The sequence below is a fragment of the Cuculus canorus genome, chromosome 24 (genome assembly GCF_017976375.1).
Source record: "Cuculus canorus isolate bCucCan1 chromosome 24, bCucCan1.pri, whole genome shotgun sequence".
Lineage (NCBI taxonomy): Eukaryota > Metazoa > Chordata > Aves > Cuculiformes > Cuculidae > Cuculus > Cuculus canorus.
The window spans coordinates 4675525-4702419 of record NC_071424.1 but is presented as its reverse complement, the minus strand read 5'-3'; the positions used below and the strand labels follow the sequence as shown (position 1 = coordinate 4702419).

General features: G+C 49.4%; 1 protein-coding gene across 10 annotated transcripts in view; it reads right to left on the bottom strand.

Moving 5' to 3' along the window:
• ANKS1A (ankyrin repeat and sterile alpha motif domain containing 1A) overlaps positions 1-26895 on the bottom strand; it is a 137174-nt gene that overhangs the window by 47614 nt on the left and 62665 nt on the right. For all 10 annotated transcript variants that reach the window (XR_008453471.1, XM_054087498.1, XM_054087499.1 and 7 more), the window contains 2 exons: positions 22817-22934; positions 14542-15113 (listed from right to left, as the gene is read on the bottom strand). Coding sequence is in view for 9 of the 10 variants with exons in the window: in XM_054087498.1 (XP_053943473.1) it covers positions 14542-15113; positions 22817-22934 (690 nt within the window). In the remaining variant the exon portion in view is untranslated. The remainder of the gene's footprint in view (positions 1-14541; positions 15114-22816; positions 22935-26895) is intronic.

Sequence of the window (26895 nt, the reverse complement as noted above, 5' to 3'; positions counted from 1 at the left end):
GGCAGGGGGTGGAACTGGATGGGCTTTAAGGTCCCTTCCAACCCAAACCATTCCATGACTCCATGGTTCTCCCCGGAGGGCACACATGGCCCCACTCCACAGCCAGTCCAAACACACCTCCTTTCCCCTCGCCTGCCCTGATGGATGTGAAGCCGTGATGTCCATATTAATCTCTCCCGGTTTTCCTCTCCAGAGCCAACACTGAAGTTTGCAGCCAGCAGGTCCATTGAGAGAGACAGAGGACGATTAAACAAGTCCCGGGGTCTTTTATCACCAAAATAAAAGACAGCTTCATGCAGTACGAGCTGTCTGCAGTGACTCATTTGCATGCAGGGAAAGGAAGCTTCATTCACAAACCACAAAACAGAGCAGCACTCCATCAGTGTGACACTCACCCAGGTTTCAGGGGTATCTTTATGTTACCAGAGCTTTCTGGAAGGGGCTTAGTAAAACCTCTCCCATGAATGAGAAGCCTTTACATTCACCATCAAGCTAAAGGCAGAAGTTTTGTTCTCAGCCTCTACGTGCAGCATCAGTGATTCCCAAGGACAAAGCAAGGTTGTCCTGGGAGAAGGAAAAAAACCAATATATATGCACATGGCCTGCCAGCATCCGGACAACCAGATATTCCAAGAGCTTATGTGTAACAAAGCCAAGTGCCAGGTCCTGCCCTTGGGTCACAACAACCTCATGCAACGCTCCAGGCTTGGGAAGAGCAGCTGGAAAGTTGCCCGGTGGAAAAGGACCTGGGGGTGCTGGTCAACAGTGGCTGAACATGAGCCAGCAGTGGCCCAGGTGGCCAAGAGGGCCACCAGCATCCTGGCTTGGATCAGCCATGGGGTGGCCAGCAGGAGAAGGAACTGACTCCTGGTCTCGGTGCTGGTGAGGCTGAATCTTGAATCCTGAGTTCTGTTTTGGGCCCCTCACTCTGAGAAGGACATTGAGGGGTTGGAGCGCGTCTGGAGAAGGGATAAGAGCTGGGAAGGGTCTGGAGAACAGGGGTTCTGAGAGCGGCTGAGGGCCCTGGGGCTGTTTAGCCTGGAGAAGAAGAGGCTGAGGGGAGACCTCATCGCTCTCTGCAGCTCCTGGAAAGGAGACTGCGGTGAGATGGGTCTCTTCTCAACTGTAGTAAGTGATAGGACTGGAGGAGACGGCCTCGAGTTGCACCAGGACAGTGTTAGATCAGATATTAGGTAAAATTTCTGGATGAGCCGAGAGGGCTTTTCCATCTATAATTCTGTGATTCTATGACTGCCACCTCATGCCATCATTGAGAGTGTGAGGGGACAGCATAACAGTTTCTCCTCAAAATCTCTCCTTCCTGGTGCTTCAGAGCTTATCGTCCCTTGTGACAGGATTCCTGCTACCACACACCACTGCCCTTCTCTTTCCAAGCTCTGCACATCAGATGGAAAAACCCTTTGTGGGGTCGATGCCTTCTGCTTCCTTTGTGGCCCTTTACCAAATTGGCAGCTTAAAACCGCCAGTCCAGAAGCCTGGTGATGAGGAAGAGAAGCTACAGCACGGCCGGGACACGCGTCATGGAAGAGAAACACTGAGCAATAAAGTTATTCAGATAAAAGTCTATAATTAAATAAAACCAGGCAGAAACAAATGGCAGACTACAGAGCATATGTAGAGTACCAGTGCGTTGTAATGACACCCTGCAGCAGCAGCATAATTAAGAATATATCAGGATTCCCATTATAAATCCTTATTATTAAGGGGTTCGTAACCCATTGTACAAACTCGCCTGGGGCTGCAGCTCGGCAGAGCAGACAGCGGTTCCACCAGCATATTTCAGTTTTGAAAGCTACTTACAAAGTCGGGTTGAAAGGTTATCAGTATTTTACATTTCTGCAATTCCAAGTGAGTGTCAAGGGTTACGACTTCATTATTTCTCAGCTTCTACAACCGAGGGATGAAGAAGATTTGGTTTACAATTATTAAAAAACCCAGACAAGCTGCTTCTACACTTTAAAAAGTCCTTTGAGTACAAACATCTCCAACTGCAGAGTGACCAGGCTCATTACAGCCTAACGGGCTCGCCTGAAGAAGCAGGGGAGAAAAATAGGGGTGCATAAGGTCAGCGGACGATGCTGAGGAAGCATGAAACGCCTCCATCTGATGCTTCCATTTCCGATACCACAGCGACAAAGCCCAAACACAGCCAAGGGAGGATCAGCCATGAGCTATACGGCTGCCTGAGAAAGACAGGGGTCCTGCACGCAAAGCCTGACTTCAGAGTTTCAATATCGTGGTTGAAAGTTTGTGTCAGACAGTTAGGAAGTGACTCCAGCTGAATATGCAATGCTGCTCCTTGTTTCTTAGAATCATTAAATGGTTTGGGTTGGAAAGTCCTCGAAGCCCGTCCAGTTCCACCCCCTGCCATGGGCAGGGACACCTCCCACTGGATCAGGGGCTCCAAGGCCCATCCAACCTGGCCTGGAACCCCTCCAGGGATGGGGCAGCACCACTGCTCTGGGCAACCTGGGCCAGGGCCGCCCCACCTTCACATCAAAACATTTCTCCCTAAGAACCCATCTCAATCGCTCTCTTTCAGCTGGAAACTGTTCCCTGTCATCCTTCCTGTCCCTGCACTCTCTGATCCAGAGCCCCTCCGCAGCTCTCCTGGAGCCCCTTTCAGCACTGGAAGCTGCTCTAAGGTCTCCCCAGAGCTTCCTCTTCTCCAGGCTGAACAACCCCAACTCTCTCAGCCTGTCCTTGTACCCCTCGGATCATCTTTGTTTCCCATTGCTTTATAGATTTTTAGTCAACAAGAGCAAGTTATTTTGGAATTGCTGGGAGGAAAAAGCAAGCAGAGCTTGAACTGAGATTCGGGATTTTCTTCTTTAATTGTTGTCTTGTGAAATCATCTCTCAAGAGATGCCGTAAGTGGTCTGGAAGGGACAGAAAAGGTCAGCATGAGCAAATGACTCAAGTGGCAATTGCACAATGGTTCTGGATACCAACATGTGCACAAGACCAACGGACTGAACCAAACCAGCTTTAACTTGCCTTTCCGAACATCTCAAAATTAATAACCCATTTAAACCACAAGACCTGTAAATTATGGAATTGTTAAGGTTGGAAGCCCTCTAAACTCATCCAATCCAACCACCAGCCCAACCCCACCGTGTCTGCCAAACCACGCCCACAAATGCCACGGCCACAGCGTTTTGAACCCCTCCAGGGATGGAGACTCCACCACCGCCCTGGGCAGCCTCTGCCAGGGCTTCACCATTCTGTCAGTAAAGAAATTTTTCCCAGTATCCAGTCTAAACCCCCCGTGGTGCAACTTGAGGCCATTTCCTCTCATCCCATCCCTTGTCACTTGGGAGGAGAGCCCAACACCTGCCTGGCTCCAACCTTCTTTCTGGGAGCTGCAGAGAGCAATAAGGTCTCCCCTCAGCCTCCTCTTCTCCAGGCTAAACAGTCCCAGGTCCCTCAGCTGCTCCCAGATCCCCTGGGCTCCAGACCCTTCCCACCTCCATTCCCCCCTCCAGCTGCTCCAGCCCCTCAATATCCTTCTTGGAGTGAGGGACGCGCACAGGACGTGATGCTCCATGTTCGTCTGCTGTATCTCCACAGCCCAGCGAAGCCGAGGGTCACACGCTGACCCCACTGCAGCTTCTGAGCATTCTGCAGATTCACAATAATTGAGGCTTGACGTGACAATAGCCCAGATAGCAATCGAGGAGCTGAAGCCAACAGACAGGCCAACACTACCCATGCTCCAAATAGCTCTGTGAGCAGGCAATGGGCAAGCCAAGAAGATGCTCTGCAAGCCAAGAAGATGCTGTGCTGCAGCCCTTCATCTGGGAGACAATAGAGCAGGTGCTGCTTTAACAAGCAATTAGGTCCTGCCTGCTTCCCTCTTTGTCCTGCTGATGGGAGACACGTGGGAGCTAAGGCATTCTTCCCAGAAAACTCTTTGGTTAATGGATACCTGATATTCTAAAGGGATAGTTGAAAGCAAGGCTGCTCAGACCCAGGCAGGACATATCCTCAGAGCAGAGGGAAGGCTGGAGCAGCATCCACCAGGATCTTTGAAAGGGATAGAGTTGCAAATATTAAGATAAGGACATGGGACAATACCTGCCCGCTCCTTAGCGCCACTGTAGTGCTGGGAACTTTGGGTCTGGGCCAGGAATCTCATTTCTAGATTGGTGACAGCACATAAACCACTGCTGGTTTGGTTTATGACACTTTGGCTTCTGTTCCATCATCATCTCATAGAGCACAGCCTCATATTTCATCGCTCAATATATTCTGCGTATTCCACAGATACCGGCCTGGGTTATGAACTCAGCATAACAAATACCAAAGGAAATATAATGCTCGATTTATTAAGTCAAAGCTAAACTACAGCAGCGAGCCGGTTGTTTGAGGCATATTTCAGCATTTGAACTTCAGCGTTCCCATGCTGTCTCCTCCAGCAGCATGTGCTTCCGCACACAACGCGAGGACTCCCTGACTTTGTTATTTATTTCAAGACATTCTGCAACTGTTCATTAGCGATAAAGGAGCAAACATTTCCTGGCTTAATACAGTCTCCGACAATCCATTTGGATTGGGATCAGGGATTGTTGCCTCATATCACTTTCCAGTCTGTGCTTCTCTACAAAGCCCAACATTACAAATCTGAACACATAGCAAAAAGGAATGGAATTTAGGGGATGAACTTGTATTTCTCAACCAGTGTGTGGCAGATCTGCAGTTTCAGAGCCCTCCAAATATCAAACACCCAACATTCAACATTAACATGACACGAAAGATGGTCAAATCATAGAACCATAGAATGGTTTGGGTTGGAAAGGAACTCAAAGCCCGCTCAGTTTCACACCCTCTGCCATGGGCAGGGACACCTCTCACTGGATCAGGGGCTCCAAGCCCCATCCAACCTGTCCTGGAACCCCTCCAGGGATGGGGCAGACACCACTGCTCTGGGCAACCTGAGCCACGGCCTCCCCACCCTCACAGGAAAACATTTCTTCCTAAGATCTCATCGCAATCTCCCTTCTTTCAGGTTCAAACCGTTCCCCTTCATCCTATCCCCAGCACTCCCTGATCAGAAGCCTCATCCCAGCTTTCCTGGAGGCAAAGATTGAGTAAAATTCAACTTTTGCATGGCAAGAAAGACAGCCAAACATGACAATAACCTGCTCATAACCATGACATAGCTGGGTGCTAGTTATTTTGAACTCACAATCAAAAGGCAAAAGCCCTTAAGAACATGGAACTGATTCGCTGCCTGCACAGCGATGGTCTCTACTCTCGCATCCTAACAGGCAAAGCCAAAAATGATGTGTTCTGCTCGGTAGAGAGGTTGTCTCCAGCATGCGGGATGCAGTGCAGCACAATGATGCCCTCTTGGAGACTTTGGATAGAGCTACAGAAAGGCTTTTTTATAAATCAAAGCTGCTGAAGTACTGGAAGATAGGATGTAAAGTGGAAAAGAACACAATAAAGACTGAATTTAGCAAGGACACTGAGGCTGGACATTTCTCTTCCTGCAAAAGACTCCCAAAACCCGCTAATGATCACAAGATCATTATGCAAACAAAATATCCAACAGAGCACAGATAATTTACATAAAAAAATGAAAAGCTTGTGATTCAAAAATACTGAGCTAACACACTTCAGAGAAACACAGTGGACTGAGATCATTCTATTATTCACTGGAGGCGCATACACTAATTCAGATCCATGTTCAGCCTGGAACTAGCAACCTACAACTTAAGGGAGGAAGAAGTCATCATGCATTTAGATCTATAGTGAGGGCACCTTCACAAATCCTTCTGAATACAGGGATATAAAACTTCATCCACACATACGGCAGCCAATAAAGCGAGATGTCTCATTGTATTTTGCAAACCTGCTTTAAGGAGAGCTACCCAGATACATATCTCATTCCAGATGAATGACAGTTGGACTTGATGGGCTTAGAGGTCTCTTCTTAATGATTCTATGAACTGATACGATTCAAAGAGCTGGCAAACAGAATCCTTGTTATGTCTAAAGGGCCACAAAGTTGATCGGAGGGCCTGAGCACCTCCCGAATGAGGACAGGCTGAGAGAGTTGGGGTTGTTCAGTCTGGAAAAGAGAAGGCTCCAGGGAGACCTTAGAGCAGCTTCCAGTGCTGAAAGGGGCTCCAGGAAAGCTGGAGAGGGGCTCTGGATCAGTGAAGGCAGGGACAGGATGAGGGGTAACAGTTTTCAGCTGAAAGAGAGGAGATTGAGATGAGATCTCAGGAAGAAATTCTTCATTTTGAGCATTTTGCCCAGGTTGCCCAGAGCAGTGGTGGCTGCCCCATCCCTGGAGGGGTTCCAGGCCAGGTTGGATGGGGCTTGGAGCCCCTGAGCCAGTGGGAGGTGTCCCTACCCACGACAGGGGGTGGAACTCTATGGGCTTTGAGGTCCCTTCCAACCCAAACCATTCCACGACTCTGTAAATTTAAACTCTGCTGCTAAACACAGGGATAAATATGCTTAAGTCTTGATATCTTACTGACCAATTTTACTTACAATACTGGTACATTGTCTTAATTTGGCTGAGTTCAACGCTAATTTTTAATTTTAAGAGGCTGGCCACCTGCAGCAGAGACAAAGACAACTTGTGTCATGGGAACACAAAAGCTTTCACTTCCAAAAATTTGTCAGGATAGAGGAAATTTCACCACTGGGGGCATAGGGAAAAGAGATTCAACGCGAAGGTTGATGTAAGAATTCCTAACCTTAGCACAGGAAAAACAAGAGGAAACCTTGGGATCTGGAGATAATAGAATAATTAGCTCAATAATTAGGTGGATTAAGACCTTGATGAACACAGTGTTTAGAGTAGCAGGAATCAGAACAAAAATACTGACCACATTACTGCTTTTCCCCTAAATTATAAAACATTTTAAACAGGGCAAAGGGAAAACTGGAATGAGAACTCAGAGGCGAGGGCCAGCTCCAGGCGAGGGAGGTCGGCCAGAAAGCATGCCAAGCACACTTTGCTTCTCAAACCGGGCCTGCCTGCTCCCACGAGCCACACACAGGACAAGTGACGCCCTGGTATCGAATCACCTGAGCCAAGAGAATCATATAATCATCAGACTCGGGTCAGAAAGGTAGATATCAAGACCAAGTATATTCATCCCTGTATTTAGCAGCAAGTTTAGAATTACAGAATCATGGAATGTTTTGGGTGAGAAGGGACCTCAAAGCCCATCAAGTTCCACCCTGTGCCACGGGCAGGGACACCTCCCACTGGGTCAGGGGCTCCAAGCCCCATCCAACCTGGCCTGGAACCCCTCCAGGGATGGGGCAGCCACCACTGCTCTGGGCAACCTGGGCCAGGGCCTCCCCACCCTCACAGCAAAACATTTCTTCCTCAGATCTCATCTCAACCTCCCCTCTTTCAGCTGAAAACTATTCTCCTTCCTTCTGTCCCTGCCCTCCCTGATCCAGAGCCCCTCCCCAGCTTTCCTGGAGCCCTTTCAGCACTGGAAGCTGCTCTAAGGTCTCCCCACAGTCTTCTCTTCTCCAGGCTGAACAACCCCAGCTCTCTCAGCCCGTCCTCGTTCAGGAGGTGCTCCAGCACTTGGATCATCTCAGTGGCCTTCTCTGGTCCCTCTCCAACAGATAATTAATAAATTAAATGTTTTCGGAGGCACAGGCTGCTGGCAAGCAAGGAAGGAGCCCCACCACCCATGTGGCAGGGATGTCCTTGGGCCATGCAGGACCACACAAGCAAGCGATGCGATGGCCAGCCTGTGTGCTGCAGGTGGTACTGACATGAAGAGGCTGAATATATTGTTTTCTCACTCGAAACAGCAGCATTTTGATCTACAGCATAGGCCATTCGGGAGCCCTTACCAGCAGGGAAGCTGCATGGGCTTGTCAGAACAAAAACCACTGAGCTTTTACAAGATGCAGTTGCACCAGGCACAAAAATAGCAGCTCTCCCCCTGGATAACAAGGGGAATATTTGCATTTTCTTTCAACACCAGCTCGCAGCTCTGAATTTCAACTTCTGGCTGTCTGATTTTCAACTTCTGTGTGTCATTTTAAGGCAGCAGCAGGTTTTGCATCAAGAGCTTTCCTGAAAGTTTCACATTTCAATGCAAATGTTCCTAATCCTCAACTGTGAGCCTGTAATTAAGGCTCTAATTCCTCTCAGTACTTAAGCATCCAAGCAGTCCTGACAAGGTTAATGGAGCTCAGGTATTTAAAGTTACCCACAGCAGCAACTTCTAAGGATGTGTGCCCCAGCACTTCAAGCCCTGTGATGGAAGGCACCCATTTGCTCCTGGTTTCCATCCTTCTGTGACATAAAGACCTCAAAAAATGGGTCAGAAAAAGGCAAAATGTCACATCCACAGTTACTGCAAATGGGAAAGAATTCCTCCCGTGGCAAGAGTGAAACATGGAGCACCACTGCAACTACTCATAGATGGTGGTTGTCCGGTGCCAGTTGTAGAGACCTCATTGCTCTCTGCTGGAGCAAGGTGGGTGCTGAGCTCTTCTCCCAAGTAACAACCGATAGAAAGAGAGGAAATGGCCTCAAGTTGCACCAGGGGAGGTTTAGGTTGGCTATTAGGAACAATTTCTTCACTGACAGAGTGGTGAAGCCCTGGCAGAGGCTGCTCAGGGCAGTGGGGGAGTCTCCATCCTTGGAGAGGTTCAAAAACCATGTGGCTGTGGCCACTGGGGACACGGTTTAGCAAGGACAGTGAGGTTGGGCTGATGGTTGGACCTTTTCCAACCTTAAGAATTCTGTGATTCTATAATTATCTCCACATATTCATTAATTCAACTAATTCACATGGGGAAAAAATATGCATCAAAATGGTGGACTGTTTCCTTTTTTCTAAAAAAAAAGCTAAAGTGAAATGCATGTTTTATTCAGTTCCCTAAGTTTCTTTTGAAGGAGGTTTAATCTCTTCCTAAACGAGCTGAAGACAGAACACAAAGCAACTGCCTCACTTTGTGAAACGATGCTGGAACCTCCAAGCCTGGCATTCGTTGCAAATTCAGCATCTGAAACATTTTTTTGATGGCAGACAGCTGAAAGTGGAGGATTAAGGGATGTCAGGAGCTGGGTTTGAGGCTAATTCTCCATTCTCTGCCTCATTCCTCACCCCTGAACACTTCACAGATCATTTTTCTTACCACCTAAAACCCAGAAGAGCAGATAAACTCAGACACTGCTGCGCCTCAGCTCCGCCTCCACTCGGAGCGTGGATGCAGATATGGGCCGGTGGCATCAGATTGTACCAATGCATCTCCTGAATGACACGCATATCAACAACCACCACATCGCAACCCTCAAGAAACCAAAATCCCTGGAGCGAGGTGTCCTGGCTGCTCTGTCGCACACGCAGAGCATGGGGTGTGGAGGAGAAAGGAACAAGAGATGACCGCAAGGGTAGCAGCATATTGGAAGCCCATCAAAAAGGCACTAAACCTCAATTCCTGAAGCCAAGACACTGCAAAACATTTCCTCCTTTTCCCTTTTTTACAAATGGAGGCAATTTATGTGCTCTTTGCATTGAGGGGTTTTCACTGCATCACCTCACTTGGTCCTGTGGGAAGCACGGCTGCACAGGATGCGGCTTCCAAATACCCAGACAGCACTTTTATCAGCCTGACAGCACCAAGGGACAGAAAGCATTTGCCGTAGCTCGACTTCTCAAGCCAGCATCGTTTTTAGAGGACTGTTATACAACATCCTCAAGCCCAGCCATCATCCCTCCATTGCTTCCCCCTCCGGATATTACATCCTGCTAATTACCGACCGTCAGGAAGCTGCTCCTGCAGTGGAGCTGTGGCAGCTCAGTGAATGACTGTGATGAAGTTTTGCTTTGTCTTGGCCAGGCTCTCTTCTTTAGCACAGACATGTTGCTCTATCAAATCATAGAATGGTTTGGGTTGGAAGGGAACTCAAAGCCCATCCAGTTCCACCCCCTGTCATGGGCACGGACACCTCCCACTGGATCAGGGGCTCCAAGCCCCATCCAACCTGGCCTGGAACACCTCCAGGGATGGGGCAGCCACCACTGCTCTGGGCAACCTGGGCCAGAGTCTCCCCACCCTCTCAGCAAAACATTTCTTCCTCAGATCTCATCTCAATCTCCCCTCTTTCAGCTGAAAACTATTCTCCTTCCTTCTGTCCCTGCCTTTCCTGATCCAGAGCCCCTTCCCAGCTTTCCTGGAGCCCCTTTCAGCACTGGAAGCTGCTCTAAGGTCTTCTCGGAGCCTTCTCTTCTCCAAGCTGAACAACCCCAACTCTCTCAGCCTGTCCAGGAGATGCTCCAGCCCTCAGATCATCTCCGTGGCCTCCTCTGAACTCCCCATGCTGAGAACTCCAGAGCTGGACACAGGACTCCAGGTGGGGTCTCACCAGAGTGGAGCAGAGGGGCAGAATCCCCTCCCTCCCTGCTGGTCCCACAGCTTTGGATGTAGCCCAGGACACTGTTTTCTGGGCTGGGAGCGTACATTGCTGACTCGTGTCGATAATGGCCATGATGGGATAACAAAAGGGATAGAAGGATCTCAAAAAAACATGCAACAGAAGTTGGGGCAGGGGGAGAAAGAACAATTCAACACCTAAACCTGGATAAGAACAATCAGATAGCACAGGCTCAGAGTACAGCAGAGATGTTCCCCATCCCTTAGCCTTTGACACACAGCTTACTATTCACATTACACAGGTTTAGGTTGCCTTTCATCCAAAAAGACCTGGAATAGCTCATCACCAAGAGAGAAAATGGGTTTAGCCCCTCCTGGATCACACCCTGTGGGTGGGAGGGTAGCTGAACAAACTCAAGGGACTCCAGGGCCACTTTGGACGCTGCAAGGTTTGCCTGCCTACGGCAGAGCTGATGCCTAAACCCAGGCAGATGCGCTGGGCTGGAACTGCTCTACGGAGCAGGAAGGCAGAGCAGCTGTGAGTTAATCCACCCCGGAAAAGGGGGCTGGCAGCCGAGCTGGGCGCCAAGATCCCCCCTCCTGCAGGAGTACAAACACAGTTCATCCTCCTGTACAAAATCCATAGTGAGCTGCGGCTGCCGGGTGTTCATCTCCCAGCTGCTAAATATTTATGAGCCGATTACGAAAAACAAATTTATCACTTTAGCCCTCAGCCAAGTTTGAAGGATCCAAATATTTATGCTGACTAGGAGCTCTTCCCCCTCGCACGCTTCCTCTCTCCCACCTTGCTTCCTACTCAAGCATAGGACCAAGGATTTTCCATCCTCTCCCTGGACAATACACCATTTGCTTTAATAATTTCTCTGCAAAGCATTTCTATCTGCCGGCAGCCGAGGAGAACTCCACGTGTGGGTTCACGCTCCTGTGATGGAGCCGTGGGTGAGGAGGCAGACGAGGCGCACACTGAACATCCTTCATGGGACGGAGCACAAAGCAGAGCTGTCGGCATCTGGTTTTTGGGCCAGGCCCTTGGAGCAGGGGAGCTGTAACTGGGAACAAGGCCGAGCTTTGCCAAGTGAATCATTTCTTCCCCATCCCACCCTTTTGGCAAGGCCAGCACCACCTTCCACTTCCAACAAAGGGCATTGGCTGCGTTCGGCTGGTGACGGGATGTGACCCTTGGCTTCCAAGCAGCCGGTTTAACTGCTGTTCCCGGTCAGCTGGACTCACTGAGCATAGTCACCCATGGCCCAGAGCAATGCTAGAGCATCCTCTGCCACGGATTCCATCTGTCCAGGACACAACCAGGTCCCTCCCCGCGTCCCCAGCGCCCGGAACAGACATACCTACTGCTGGCAAAGGCAGTAGGCAAAGCCTCGGCTTGCCTGCTCCAGCTGCGCGTCGCATAGAGCTGCACATGGATCACTTCCCCCTTGCATAAAGACTATTAAAATTAACAGAATAATGCCCATAAATCTGCCGTTGTTTCCCCTCAATACAGAGGAAGAGCCAAATCACTGCTAACGGGGGCGGCTCAACAAGGTTTTAGATCAGCCTGGTGAATTTCGAGGCTGGAAGTTGTGTCTAATTCAGAGCAGCTGCGTTTGCCCATTCAGGGAACCAATTAAACCTCCGGCAACAGCACCACAGCGACGTTTCGGTCTCATTGTTGTCATTATGACCAGCCAGATCAGCCCCTTTCTGCCCATACAAATCAGTGCAAAAAGACCCCAAGCATTCCCCACAGGTGCATCTTTATCGTTTCTTATCTTCTTTAGGATATTTTATAGCAAGAACTGGCCTGATCACAAAGTCCTGACTATCAGCAGCTCCCTTTCATACTGCTCCTATAGAAAATTGCTCTGCCCTCTTGTTGACAGCAACAAAGAGCGCAACCACTGCACGAGGAGTCAGGATGACCCCAAATGCCTCTGTGCAGGCTTTGGAGATGAAAGAGCACAGCAAACTAAAGGCAGTGGGTCACCAGCTGCTGGTTTGTCCCTCTTCTTATAAGAATATTTCGCTTCACGTAGCGCTATGAGGACAGGCTGGGAGAGTTGGGGTTGTTCAGCCTGGAGAAGAGAAGGCTCCAGGGAGACCTTAGAGCAGCTTCCAGTGCTGAAAGGGGCTCCAGGAAAGCTGGGGAAGGACTTTTTACAAGGACATGAAGTGACAGGACAAGGGGGAACTGTTTTCAGCTGAAAGAGGGGAGATTGAGATGAGATCTAAGGAAGAAATGTTTTGCTGTGAGGGTGGGGAGGCTCTGGCCCAGGTTGCCCAGAGCAGTGGTGGCTGCCCCATCCCTGGAGGGGTTCCAGGCCAGGTTGGATAGGGCTCGGAGCCCCTGATCCAGTGGGAGGTGTCCCTGCCCATGGCAGGGGGTGGAACTGGATGGGCTTTGAGGTCCCTTCTGACCCAAATCATTCCGTGATTCTATGATTTTCAATGGGAACAAAAATGTCATGCAGGAGGCGGCTATTGCCACCCCACAGACAGGGAAACTAAGGCAGGGAGGAGAAACCTTTGTCCAGAATCATTCAAGCTGGTCCGTGACAGCCAGGAGACCCAAGGTGACTGAGTGCTCTACAGGATGTTACACCAGCTCAAAGCAATTCCACAAAATGTTTAAATTACACCAGAAACCAGGAAGACAAATAAAACCATCAAGTTTTGATAGTACACATTTTTATAAGTCAGGCCTGTTCCATTTTAGACAGATGTGCATTTTTCACATTCTTTCCCTGATTTCCTCACCGGAATAACGGGCCGGAAACACAGATTTTCCTCTTGTGGCTTGTTCGGCTGACTCTGGGTGGAAATGTTGCTTTTTGTTTACATGCAGGGAGGCAGATCCGGGGGTTCATTCTCTGAGCAGAGGAAGCACAGGCATGCTAACACTTGACCTCTGCTACTGTCAAGTCAGCCAAAGTCAAAGGCTCCTTTCCTTTCAACGTCAGTCAGGCAAGAAAAGGCCAGGGAAAATTATCTGGTCCTTTCTAACATGCCTTCTGCTGCAGAATCCTTCACTCACAGTCATGGAACAACCGACCCAGGTAATTAACAGCAAAGCCTCCGCAATCAAAACAACTACAGAAGAAAAGACTTGTATTTGCAACCCTGAAACACTGCAGGGAGCGTGTGTATGAACTGCACGATGGGCTCCTACTGAAGAGGGCTTCCCACTTTGCTTTTAGCATCTTTGAACGCGTCCCTCATCCACCAAGCATGGGTTTTTCTCCGAGTCAGGAGCAGAAGCAGCTGAGCTGACTCAGTGCACAGGAGAGGTGAGCAGGGGCACAACCGTCCCAGGGGTTTACACGCCCGGCACACGCAGCTCCACACCCCCAGCACCACGCCAGGGGTTTTGTTTCCTTGCAGTGTACAAAGAGTGGTTCATCTGAGCTTATCTTTGCAGCGCTGCTGCTCTACCAGCAGAGAATCATCTCCAAAGAATGTTTCAGTAATGCTGCGGTGCTGGATTTCAGAGGGACACTTAATCTTGCCTGAGTGGTTCACTAGGGCCAACTTTCTGAGCATGAAATATTTAACTATCCATGGGCCTCCTGGACTATAATAAAGAGACTTCTAAGCAGCCTCTGAAATAAGTACACAAAGAGGAAAGCAGGAGCTATTAAATACACAAAACACAGCCCGATTGCTGCCTTCCTCCCATCCCCGTGAATCCAGGACACTGCTGACCCCCCAGCAGCAGGGATCCAGAAACAAAACATCTCCTCTGGGTACTGGGAGGGTCCACAGGGGAAGAACTGGAAAGGGAAGGTCTGTGAGGAGCACTCTGAGCAATTCTCCCTCATTTTGGGGATATAAAAACTTATCCGACTTGCCTAAAACAAATCAAGCCCTGTATTTGAGCAACTTAAACTTTGAAAAGCCCCTCATTTCTTGCAATTTTGCTTGTCTCTGACTCCAGTTAAGCCTACCTTTTGTCATTTAACACCTTAAAGACTTACGAGTGAGCATTTGCCTGTTAATGTGACGTGGGAGTTAGTAAAGCAGTGAACACCACCCAGGACCCCCTCCAAAGGCCAGTGAGGTAGAGAGGAGCTCACGCCGCACAGATTCATTCCTGGCACAGAAACTCTTAAGCAAAGTCAGCCTTACCTCATCCCACTCTGAAGCAAAGGACGGGGACTTCTCCAGCCTCTTCTTCCCCGTGCTACAGTTGGAGAGCGATTCGCTCCGGCTCCCCATGGCATCGTCCTCTGTTGGAGAGCAGGTCAGAAGATCAGAGTCCGATTTGGATAAGCTGCGGCTGAGTTTAAGCTCGGCTTTGGGTTTGTTCACCGGGTGGGCTCTGCCCACAGCTCTGTCCCCCTCTTCCTCAGCACCGCCGGGGTGCTGGAGCACGTGGGGCGTGACTACAGTTTCAGGATCCGCCCGGTTGACGTGTGTGTGCTGGACAGTTGCGTAGACCACTTGCTGGTTTTGGTCCGGAGAGCTGGTCCGTACTGATCCAGAGGCAGGTAAGTCAGCATCCTCCAGCTGCATAGCAGGTGGGTGGCTTGGAGCTTCCGTGCCTCCCTTCTCCGTGGAGGAAACGAGTCTGAAAGGGTCCTCACTTATCTCACAGATCGGGGAAGAACCATGAAGTAACCCTGAAAACTGCTCTGGAACCTGGATGTCCTGGCCGTCGGCAGAGTCCTGGCTGCGGCTGCCACTGCTCCTCCTGTGGTCTTCAAGAAGATGAAAATAGGGAGGAGGGGGGAAATTAAAACCATGGAAGAAGCAGCAAAATTCCAGCTCTCCCCCTACCCTCCCTCAACAAGGGAGGAAGAGATAAAGAGAGAACAGTTCAGTATTGTTCTGAGCACTCAACTTGTACCCAAAGTCATGGCATTTATAAAATTCCAAACACTGGCCTGATTTATGCAATCTGGCAGCTCTCCTTGTTGTTTTATTCCTGTTAACACTAACTATCAGGCCTTGCTATATAAGGCTAAGAGAAGTGCTAACTATATCCTGCAGAGAGAGCAAGTGAGGTAGGAGAAGCGGAGACAGAGGCTCCTGGAACATCTGATACATTTCCATAAAGGCCAAAGTGTTATTTAGAGCAGCGCTCCCTGCTCTTGGCACGAGCCGCAGGGTGGGAAAACTTCTGGACTGTAATCAACCTGCGAGTTCCAAAATCCGTTCCCAAAAAAAAACCTCCACTGCTTTCCTCCCTAGTGGTTTCCGAGTTTAACCTCTCCTCCTTACTCAGGAGAGAGAAATAAACAGTTTATGCAATAAAAATCCTGCTCCAGAAGTCTCTCTCTTGCAAGCGAACCACGGAACGGTCTGATCCACTCCCACAGTGAGCTGTACGAGCACCGGCTGCCCCAGAAATGTGACACTACTGTCACTCAGCTGCTGCCACTTTACTATCAGGTACCAGGGTCCTGCATAAATCATGGATAATTGACTGATCCCAATTGCCCGGCGTGTGCAGAGACACGCGTGTACTCACCTCGGTCGCGTTACACACGTGCTTTTGAACTGTAAAAGCCAAACTGTGTACAGTTAAGCAGGATAACTTATGTTTACCAAGGATTCCTAAAGCTGTCCATAATTACTTGCAGATTTTAGCCACTTCTATTTAGGCTTTTCAGCCTGAGGAGCAAAAATCGATGCTGCAAAGGAGCGATAAAGCAAAGCACACGGATTACACGGCTCTGAAGTACAAGAAGGATGTTTAGATGTGAAGAGGAAATCGCTTCCTTTGCACAACAGCAGCTCTCGGAAGCCAAGGCAAAGGAACCCTCATTTCAGTGAGGCAAAATGCACTAGTGAATTTTACTGATCTTTAACTATAAGCAGCCAATTAGCAACAACAGGAGATCACCTCCTTCCCCCCTCTGCATCCTTTCCAGCACTGAGCTTGACCAATTCATTTTCAAACACTACCACCCATCTGGTTCTGCAGTCTGTCCTCACACCAGAAATGGGGCAGGAAAGGACTAAGTTGCTCTAAATTTGTCTTTGCAAACTGCTTCAGATCATAGAATGGTTTGGGTTGGAAGGGACCTCAAAGCCCATCCAGTTCCATCCCCTGCCATGGGCAGGGACACCTCCCACTGGATCAGGGGCTCCAAGCCCCATCCAACCTGGCCTGGAACCCCTCCAGGGATGGGGCAGCCACCACTGCTCTGGGCAACCTGGGCCAGGGCCTCCCCACCCTCACAGCAAAACATTTATCCCCAAGATCTCAGCTTAATTTCTCCTCTTTCAGCTCAAAACCGTTCCCCTTCATCCTGTCCCTGCACTTCCTGAACAAGAGCCCCTCCCCAGCTTTCCTGGAGCCCCTTTCAGCACTAACAGGATGCTGGGGTCTCCTGCACCCTGTGTTTGAGAAGCATAGCTCGTCCCTCTCGCAGGCACTTGTTTACTCCACCGAAAGGCTAAAAGCAGCTCGCTCAGCTGGCAGCTGAGTCAGGAACAGCAAAAGCCTAAACGGAGGTTAACTGCCAGGGCAGCACGCCGGCAGCCCCCACTTCTCGCTGGGATCAAGTGATGCGAGGGCTTATTTCATCCTGGATCCGATGAGTTAAAGATTCCAGGACAATGAAGTAGTTGTTGATTAAATTGCACAGGCACAGAAACCACAAATTCTGCAACTGAAGCTGCCAAAGGGGAGGCACTTTCCCCACGGGGAGGTGGTGTCATCAGCATCATTCCCAGCGCCGGTGGGAAGTGCCAGCAGCAGCACCTGATGGGAAGAGCTTAAAACCAGACTATATCCAGTTAACTTTCCGTAGAGTTATGAAGCTGTAACGCTGGAGAGAAACCTTAGAGAAGACCAGGCATGCTGCATTCATAGGACAGACTGGTATGAATAAGAAAATGCTACCAACATGGCACAAGGGACACAGCACTGACGAGGCAACCTGATAGGGACGGAAAAACCTTTGCAAAATCAACAGCCTCTCTTCCCAACCTCTTTGCTTCCTTGGAAATAATTTCTTCCATTCTCCAGCTTAACCTTTACTGACATTTCTGCTGAAGGCAGAGAGGCGGTTGGTGAAAGTTTATGCCACGTGCTGGAATGCTTGGGTCCACCCAGAACAAAGTGCTCCAAACGCAGCTTCAGAGGCCGACAAAAGGGGTCCTGTTGAATGGAATCACAGCCACCCATTCATCCATGAGCCAGCGAAGGAGGGCTTCGAAACACAAGGCAGCAAGGACAACAGAACTCGCTCAGAAGATGCGAGGAACATCTTGAAGGAAACATTTCAGAGCTGAAAGCTGCAGAGGGAAGAACCAACAGAGGCAGAGAAGAGCAATCCCACTCCTCTTTACCACAGTGGTGCACATGGCAGGAACACAGAGTTCCCCAGGAGATCCTGGGGTTTCAAGGAGTCCTTTTGGGATTCCAAAGAGCCCTTTTGGGGTTCCAAAGAGTCCTTTTGAAGGCTTCAGCTAAAGGTGCCTCAGGACTAGCAGAGACGCCAGGACAGCCACTGCTCATCTCAGGAAGCAGTACTTCCTTGGGATAGGTTACTGCCATGATTCAGCTGATATGCTGATCACTTTTTTTATGGCAAAATGATGACCCGTCCTCATTTTTCAGGGGTGTTGTGAATTTGGAGTAGGGAAAATAATATTTAGATGCAGCAAAAGCAGAGACATCCCAGTTCTATGCATCTGCAGCACTTCAAGTGCAACTTCAGTTACGCCCTTTAACTCAGAAAGGGAATTGTCCTTAGCACAGGGCCTTCTGTTCAACTCCCTTAGCTCACTTTACACCCAAGTACAGACACCAGACTGGTCCTGACTTCTGCCTGCTGCAGGTTTCACTGACAGGAGGAACTTCTAACACCTATTTGGAAGAGGAACCTCTTTCTGGGTACAGTCTGTCTGCTTCCCTGGGAGGATTCAATTAAGAGCTTCCCTGCCTGATGATTCCAGATACAAAGCACTTCCCTAACTTCCTAACACTAAGCTGCAACCACCCTGCCTTGATCGAATCCCTATCATCAGCAGGATTTGTTTCGTGCCCCTGGATTAGGAGAATGAAGCTGCTATGGCAGCTGCTTTTTGCTCAAGCTCCCCAACCTTCAAACAAGTATGGGCATACACAAGCCTGTAGCTTTCACATAGAGAAGGCTCCACATACCACATCGTGCCAGAATTTGTCAAGTGAGAAGCATGCAAATCTATCACCTGTGGCAAAGAAGCCAGAGAAGAGAGGAAGCATCCTTTAGGATGCTCCTTAGACGGGATCTTAGCAAGAAATCCTTTCCTGTGAGGGTGGGGAGACCCTGGAACAAGTTGCCCAGAGCAGCAGTGGCTGCCCCATCCCTGGAAGGCTTCAAGGTCAGGTTGGATGAGGCTTGGAGCTCCTGATCCAGTGGGAGGTGTCCCTGCCCATGGCAGGGGTTGGGCTTTGAGGTCTCTTCCAACCCAAACCATTCCACGATTCTATTTTAGAGGTGCAAAAATAACCTTCAGTTGCAGTAAAACTAATGCAAAGGCTCCTTTTCACAGCGTGGAACCCAGAGCTGCTCAGTTTGCTCCTGTATTGGTTTCATCAGGCTCAGCCATTTCAGGCAGACTTCATCCTCCAAAAGCTCCCTGAACTTGTGCTCATAGGCACTCCCTCCCCTGTTCCCCCTTTTAAGAAAGAGCAATAGTACACCACCCTAGTTGCTTAGAAATCATGAATGTGACTCTGAACAGAAGATTCTAAACACACGACAGCAGAAATGCAGGCTTGGATCTGAGACACGGGAAAAGGCTCTGTCCTCCAGGCACGACAAAACAAGGGAGGGGACACAGGCTGTGGTTCCACACTATCATCCATCTCACAGCAAACCAAGAGGTTTCTGTCGCTTCCAGCCTTGGTCTGCAATACCCAGTGTTTCCACATATTCCATCCAGTGATACCTTCCTCACTGTTCCTGCAGCTGTACTCTGGGAAAAGATACTTTAAATCTCCCAGCAGCACGTTTTGTGTTTTGTCACCAGGTCAGATATCTGGTTCAGGGCACAGCCAGACATTTGGTAGAGCAATGAAACCATAAAGAAAACCTCCAGCAGGAGGAGAGGCAAAGGCCGGGACTTCAAGCTGGGCTTCCTATGGAAGCAGCACCACAGAACCAACAAGTATCAGTGTCTAAAACCCATCAGAAGGAACCAAACAAGCCCTACCTGCAGCTGGTTACTGCTGACAGCACTTGTGGGTGACACTGCTGAGAAGCAAGATGGACATCAAAAGTCAGAAGTGTTTTCCATATTCATCCTCCATCAGATCTCTCCGAACGCAGCATGAGTTGCACAGGCTCCTCCCGGTCAGTTCACCACTCCTGGCCTATTTACAACTCCCGTTACAAAGTCTGAATGTCCTGACTTCACGCGTGCAATTGCCCGGCGTTTCCTTACCAAAGGGAATGGGAAAGCGTTTGGCTCAAACAGCTTCTGATTCTCTGCCCAAAACACGGGGCCAACTTTTCCCAGTGCTCCAGCATGTGACAGCAAGCGGCTGTAATGTACACAAAAGGCGACCAAAGCCAGGCGGATAATACCACATTCATCTACTCACTGGACACAAGACAACTTGCGGCAAGGGGAACAAAGGCAGCTATAACATATGAAAGGCACCATTAAAACCAGCGGGCTTGAAATTCAGCCCTTCTGCTGCCCTGAAAAACCCTTCTCAACAGCACACCAAGAATTTGCATCCTTCTCTTCTGACCAAAGGCTCCTCCAGAACATCAAGTGACATCGAGAAGTCCAGCCTCTCAGACCGAGAGCCAAGAAGTGATTCACAGCCATGCTTCAGCCTGCTCCTCATCTTGGGATTGAGCTGCTGCCTTTGATCATAGAATGGTTTGGATTGGAAGGGAACTCAAAGCCCATCCAGTTCCACCCCCTGCCATGGGCAGGGACACCTCCCACTGGATCAGGGGCTCTGAGCCCCATCCAGCCTGGCCTTGAACCCCTCCAGGGATGGGGCAGCCACCACTGCTCTGGGCAATCTGTTTCAGGGCCTCCCCACCTTCATAGCAAAACATTTCTTCCTCAGATCTCATCCCAATCTCCCCTCTTCCAGGTAAGACTCTTCTGATCCAGAGGTGGGAAAGTTCTCCAACACCCCAATTAAGGCATCAGTTCCAGACTCAGCCTTTGTTTAGGTTTTTCCAAAATTACTCCGCTAGGACCTAAACACATCTTCTCTCTCCCTTTCAGCAAATACCTCACATGTCATACTCAGCTTCCGCATCCACTCTGGCATCTGATCCCAACTGCTGCGAGAAACAGAAAAATTTGCTTTTGTTCCCAGTGCAATAAAGCAGATTTCAAAGCTGATCCACCCTTCCAGAGCTGTTACACAAAGCTCGTGCACAAAGAAGAAACCTGTAATGCTGCAACAGAAAGCAAGGATGAACCCCAACCAGAAGAAGAGTCAGTGCTGTAGTTCCTGCTGGGGCTGAGAAGTTTGGAGTCCCCAAGAGGATGAGTCGCAGGTGAAGGATGGCATGGATCAGCTTCTTCTGCAGTACATGGAGAGCAGCCAGATGGAGACAGTGCCACGTGTGCATTTGTGCCACAGGGATCACTCCGAGAAGGTTGGGAAAACAGCTGGTACCCTCTGGAGAAGGTGGACAAACAATCATGCCCCTTTCTCCATGTCCACCATGAAAAGCAATGGGAGATGGCCCTGCCAAGCTTAAGAAGTTGAAGAGGTGTGAAATACTTTGGCCGGACGCCTTCCCCAAGGAGCAGCTCTGCATCTCCACTCAATCAAAGGCTCCACTGAGTGCTACTTGCATTTAAAAGAGTGGAGATGTCCTGGAAGATGAGAAAACTCAACTGCATCCTTGGATGCAGCAACCTGATCTCATTAACGATGTCTCTACTCCTGCAGAGGGCTTGGACTGGATGACCTGAAAAGTTCTCTTCCAAGCCAAAGCACTGATTCTATGATTTCTCCCACTGTGACAGCTGAAAGGGCTCTAGGTTTGTTATGAACACTGTAACACTTCCCATAGGCTGCAAACCCTGAAATCACAGCTATTTTCTTTCTGGCTGGAAAAGACAGGACTCTGCTCTGGATCCTAAGAGGCTAAAGATGCTCCCTACAACCTCTCCATGAAATGGGAGTCGGGCAGCCTGCAATACCAACAGCTTCAGGTGCTCAGGGCAAGAGATTTGCATCAAGAACAAGCAGATGTGTTGCTCTGAGATTTTATGTCAATCTGACACATAATTATGACACACCTTCACTCATTTTAATCAAGCCCAGATACGGTAGCCAAAGAAAGGAGGGAAGCAGTCAGGACTAGCTCACACTTGAATACCCAGCAATAGCTGCGCACAGAAAAGATAGCCTGAAAACCTCAGCTTCAGTGGCTGTTGCCCAAGGACTATTCCTGGCAGAGACCTCAAAGCACCAACCTAAAAAGCATCCTAACTTTGCCTCCGGCAGCAAGTGGCTTTGGCAAATGCTGGTGGGAAAACAATGACCTCTTGTGCCACCCTCGACAAGGAGTGCAGCAGGACTCACGGAATGAAAGCTGTCACGCTGCAAGGAGGGGAAAAAAGCTGCAGGTCTTACAGTCATTGAGGCATCATATCGAGTCTTCATTATCCTCTGTTCCTCCTCAAAGGGACATGCTTTCCAGGCTTAGAGTCCAAATTAAATCCTTCCAAATTCCTGTTCAGGACTTTTGAATAAAGTAAGAGATGTTTTTCCCCCTAAACAAATCTTGTGTTGTTGTTGAAGGAAAGCCAAAACGCCCAGCAAAAGCCAAACACAAGAGATGAGGTGTTCCCAGATCCTCTGCAAAGCACAGAAGTCCCTCTGGGAGAAGAGAGACTGGTCTGATACTTAACCTGACTATGCAGCAGATTCTCAGCCAGTTCTGGAGTGGGACTTGCTTTACATGTTTGTTCTCCTCCTCTGCTAGTTTACATCTTGAATTCACTTTGATATACGGTGGGATGTTCTTTTTAAGCTCAGGATAGCAGGGCCAATCACCCGCTGATACAAACATGTGGTACCAGCAGGTCTTCAGCTTCAGCTGGATGGAGAACACCGCTCGTTTCAATGCTTCCACTGGGTCACCTTCCTTCTAACACCACAGCACAGCCTCTCACCTCTTTGCATTTACTTGACCGTACACAAAACTCCCTTATTTCTAAAGGTAACAGAGTAGGCTCTCACAATCTCTCACTTGTCAAAATAGCAGTGTTGCCCTTCCTCTGTGTACATTTTGTACAGGAACGTTTAGATCTTGCCTTTATCAAAGTGAAGATTACCAGGAAACAAAACAATCGCAATCCAGACCCCAACCGCTCCACCCAACAAAGAGTTCAATTGTTCCAGTTGCTCTCTGCCCTCTCTATTTTCCTTAAATGCATCTAAGCAAACAGCTCTGCTTTTTGGACGGTCACTTACCTTTTGTTTTCCTGTCCACCGCAACTGGCTTTTTAGTTTCTGCTGTCAGCAACAACTCGTAAGGGTGTTCCTCTTCCTCAGCTCCACTTCCCCTGCTCTTTCCTCGTGCACCAGAGGCCTAATGAAAAACAGCATCATGTAGCGCTCCACAAAAGCAACGCTCTTTATCCCATCAATAAAGCACAAGGCCTCTTTATGCCATGGGTTAAGCAAGGAATTGGCAGAGGCAACACTTTCGCTGCAGACTATGATCAAAAATGTAATACTCCTCCCCCCAGCCTTGAAAAAAACACCCCAATCCCCTTTATTTCCTAGCATTTAAGGTTGCTGACAGCTTTCTAGCACTGACCAACTGATTCACTGCACCAGGTCTGCCGACAGCCTGGAGGGGGAAAAAGAGCTGAGACCGTTATTCCTGTTCATCCCATCTCAGACTTAGTGTTGCTATTGGAATCTGCATTGTCATTCATTATTTAGTTGCTGGCCCTGCTAGGACACGGCTGGAAAAAGTAAAAAGCTCAAATTCCTGCTACCTTCTCCAAAATCTCAGCTCTGGCTTTTCTAACCTTGGGATGCACAGCACATTTAGGACTAAAGAGCCCTCGGGCAAGACTGTATAAACTCAGTTTAACCTCGGGAAGTGCAGCAGCAATTGTGCTCATTTGAATCCCAAAAAGCCTCTGATTAGAGCTTGTTTGTGATGTTGGCAAACCCTCCAGCAAGCTGATCTGGAAAGCCACCATCCATGTGCAGGAAGGGGTCTTGCTACAGGATCCAAACGAGTCTGGCTGCAGGCTCGCACATGTCAGCCTACCTCAACGCCAAGGAAAACAGGCATTCGACATCCTTAGGGAGCTGCGTGTGCCATCCCAGTCCTAACAGGGCTAAACTGGGCTTCAAGGCACCCTGCCTGCATGGTCAGCTGCCTTCCAGCACCATCTCCTGGCAGGTTGATGCAACCTTGTGTGCCAGAGCCAGCCATAGTGGGGTCCAACTCAAGCCCAAAAGCAGTTCCCTACCTGCTTCCAAGACAGGGAAGAACAGGTCTGAACAAAACATCCCCCCAAGGAGGGATCTCGCACTGGAACTGACACTGTCCAGACAGCAGCCTAAGCACCACCTCCAATTTCACAGAATCATAGAAACATAGACTAGTTTGGGTTGGAAGGGACCTTAAAGATCATCCAGTTCCAACCCCCTGCCATAGGCAGGGACACCTCCCACTGGATCAGGCTGCCCAAGGCCCATCCAACCTGGCCTTGAACACCTCCAGGGATGGGGCAGCCACAGCTTCCATGGGCAACCTGTGCCAGAGCCTCACCACTCTCATGGTGAAGAAATTCCTCCTTATGTCCAGTCTAAATCTGCCCCTCTCCAGTTTATACCCACTGACCCTCGTCCTATCCCCACAAGCCTTTGTGAAGAATCTCTTCCCAGCTTTCTTGTAGCCCCTTCAGGCACTGGAAGGTCGCTATAAGGTCTCCTCAGAGCCTTCTTTTCTCCAGGTTGAACAACCCCAACTCTCTCAGCCTGTCCTCATACGGGAGGTGCTCCAGCCCTCGGATCATCCTTGTAACCTCCTCTGGACCCATTCCAACAGTTCCATATCCTTTTTATGTTGAGGATTCCAGAACTGAACACAATCCTCCAGATGAGGTCTCACAAGAGAGGAATAGAGGGGCAGAATCCCTTCCCTCCCTGCTGGCCACGCTGCTTTGGATGCAGCCCAGGACACAGTTGGTTTCTGGGCTGCGAGTGCACATTACTGGCTCATGTCGAGCTTCTCATCAACCAGCACCCCCAAGTCCCTCTCTGCAGGGCAACTCTCAATCAAGCTCTCAATTTCTTCCCCAAAGTGAAAGCATCAGAGTTGCTTCAAGGGCAAATGGGTACCTACCTGACTGCAAGTTAGGCAAGACCCCTGGAGGCTTCAGGAGTCTTGGAAAGACACCCAGGGTCAGCAGCTGAGTCCTGCATCCGTGTACTGTTCCTGCGTGAGCCCAGCTGGCTTTTAAACCAACTCTCTCAATGGGAGGAAACGGGCCATGTCCGGCAAAGAAAGCCTTTATTCTACCTGCTTTGAGCAGGAGCTGTCAGGCAGATCTGCTCCTTTTCAGGTGAAGGAGCTCCTAATGAGCAAATTAAGGAGAAAAACTTCTGACCAGATGGTGGCACAAAAACCTTAGACCATAACAGTAGGTAACCGGCTCTTGACAGAGACCTTGGAACAGCACTGCACAGCAGCAGCCTGTCACAACAGCGGTAACCTGGACCTCAAGCCAGGCTTTTGTGTAGTCCTAAAAGTCCTGCAGGTGATGATTATTGTGCTGTTCTCTCAATGCACCTGAAGGCAGTAGCTCCCTAGCAGCCCACAGTTCCCAGCTTTTGCTTTGTGAACCTTTAGACGTGCATTTACAGGCTTGGTTACACTTCATTTTCTTCATCTCTCATCCTTCCAGACTTTAAACAGAGTTTTGGGTTCAACTTCACTCAAAATGAAGACTAATGTTTGCTGTAGAACCACGCTTGCTCTGTAGGCTCCGCAACCAGAAGTAACAACATCAAATCAAATTTTCTTCCAGTTTATCTTTCATTTGTCCATGCACGTCTAAACAGTCACTATCAGCAAATCCCCAAAACAAGATGTAGTTAATCACAGAAAGGTTTGGGTTGGAAGGGTCCTCAAAGCCCATCCAGGTCCACCCACTCCCCCCCGAATCCCCCCCTGCCATGGGCAGGGACACCTCCCACTGGACCAGGTTGCTCCAAGCCCCATCCAACCTGGCCTTGAACACCTCCAGGGATGCTCTTTAAAGTGCACTCAATCCACAGCAGTCACCTCTGAAAGACTTGTTAAACGCTAACTCATCTCATTCTCTCTCCAGCCCCACCAAAACTGCAGACCAAACCCCTGGAACAATCCTGGCGCCTAGTCTTTTGTCTGCACTTCCCTTTCCCTTTTGGAGTTGTAAACAAATGAAACTGAAGTTTAATGTGACAACAGACTTTTATTCAGCTATAAACTCAGAAGGTTTGTACAGATAGCAAAAGAAGGCACCCGAGCACCTCCAAACAATCATATTTTTTGCCTCCTTCTACTTATGTTTTTCTACAATGAAAAGCAAAAGGTCTGCTCTGACTGACAGCCCTGTCCTGGCAATAGAATAAAAAGGCTACTTTTGAAGTAAGAGTTTGGCCCAACCCCAGGATACTCAATAAAGAGCTGTCATAGAATCATAGAATCACCAGGTTGGAAAAGACCTCTTGGATCATGGAGTTCAACCATTCCTATCTGCCACTAAACCATGTCCCTGAGCACCTCATCTACCTGTCCTTTAAATACCTCCAGGGATGAAGACTCCATCACCACCCTGAGCAGCCTCTGCCAGTGCCCCATGACCCTTTCTGTGAAACATTTCTTCCTGATATCCAGCCTGACCCTCCCCTGGTGCAGCTTGAGGCCATTCCCCCTTGTCCTGTCCCCTGTCACTGGGGAGAAGAGCCCAGCTCCCTCCTCTCTCCAACCTCCTTCCAGGTAGTTGTAGAGAGCAATAAGGTCTCCCCTCAGCCTCCTCTTCTCCAGGCTAAACAACCCCAGGTCCCTCAGCCCCTCCTCGTAAGTCTCATTCTCCAGCCCCTTCACCTACTGGCCATGCTGTGTCTGATACGAGCCAATATGCCATCGGCCTTCTTTGCCCCCTGGGCCACCGCTGGCTCATGTTCAGTCAATCAACACCCCCAGGTCCTTCTCCTCCGTGCAGCTCTCCAGCCACTCTTTCCCCGATCTGTAGCTGCATAGGGTTGTTGTGCCCCAAGTGCAGGACCCGGAGTTTGGCCTTGTTAAACCTCATCCCATTGGTCTCAGCCCATTGGTCCATCCTGTTCAGATCCCTTTGGAGCCTCCCTACCCCCCAGCAGATCCACCCTTCCTGCCAGCATAGTGTCATCTGAAAACTTGCTAAGGGTGCACTTAATGCCCTCATCCAGGTCACTGATAAAGACATTGAACAGGGCTGCACTCAGCACTGAGCCCTGAAGGAAAATTGGAGACCCCCACGACCTGCCTCCAATTGGAGGTA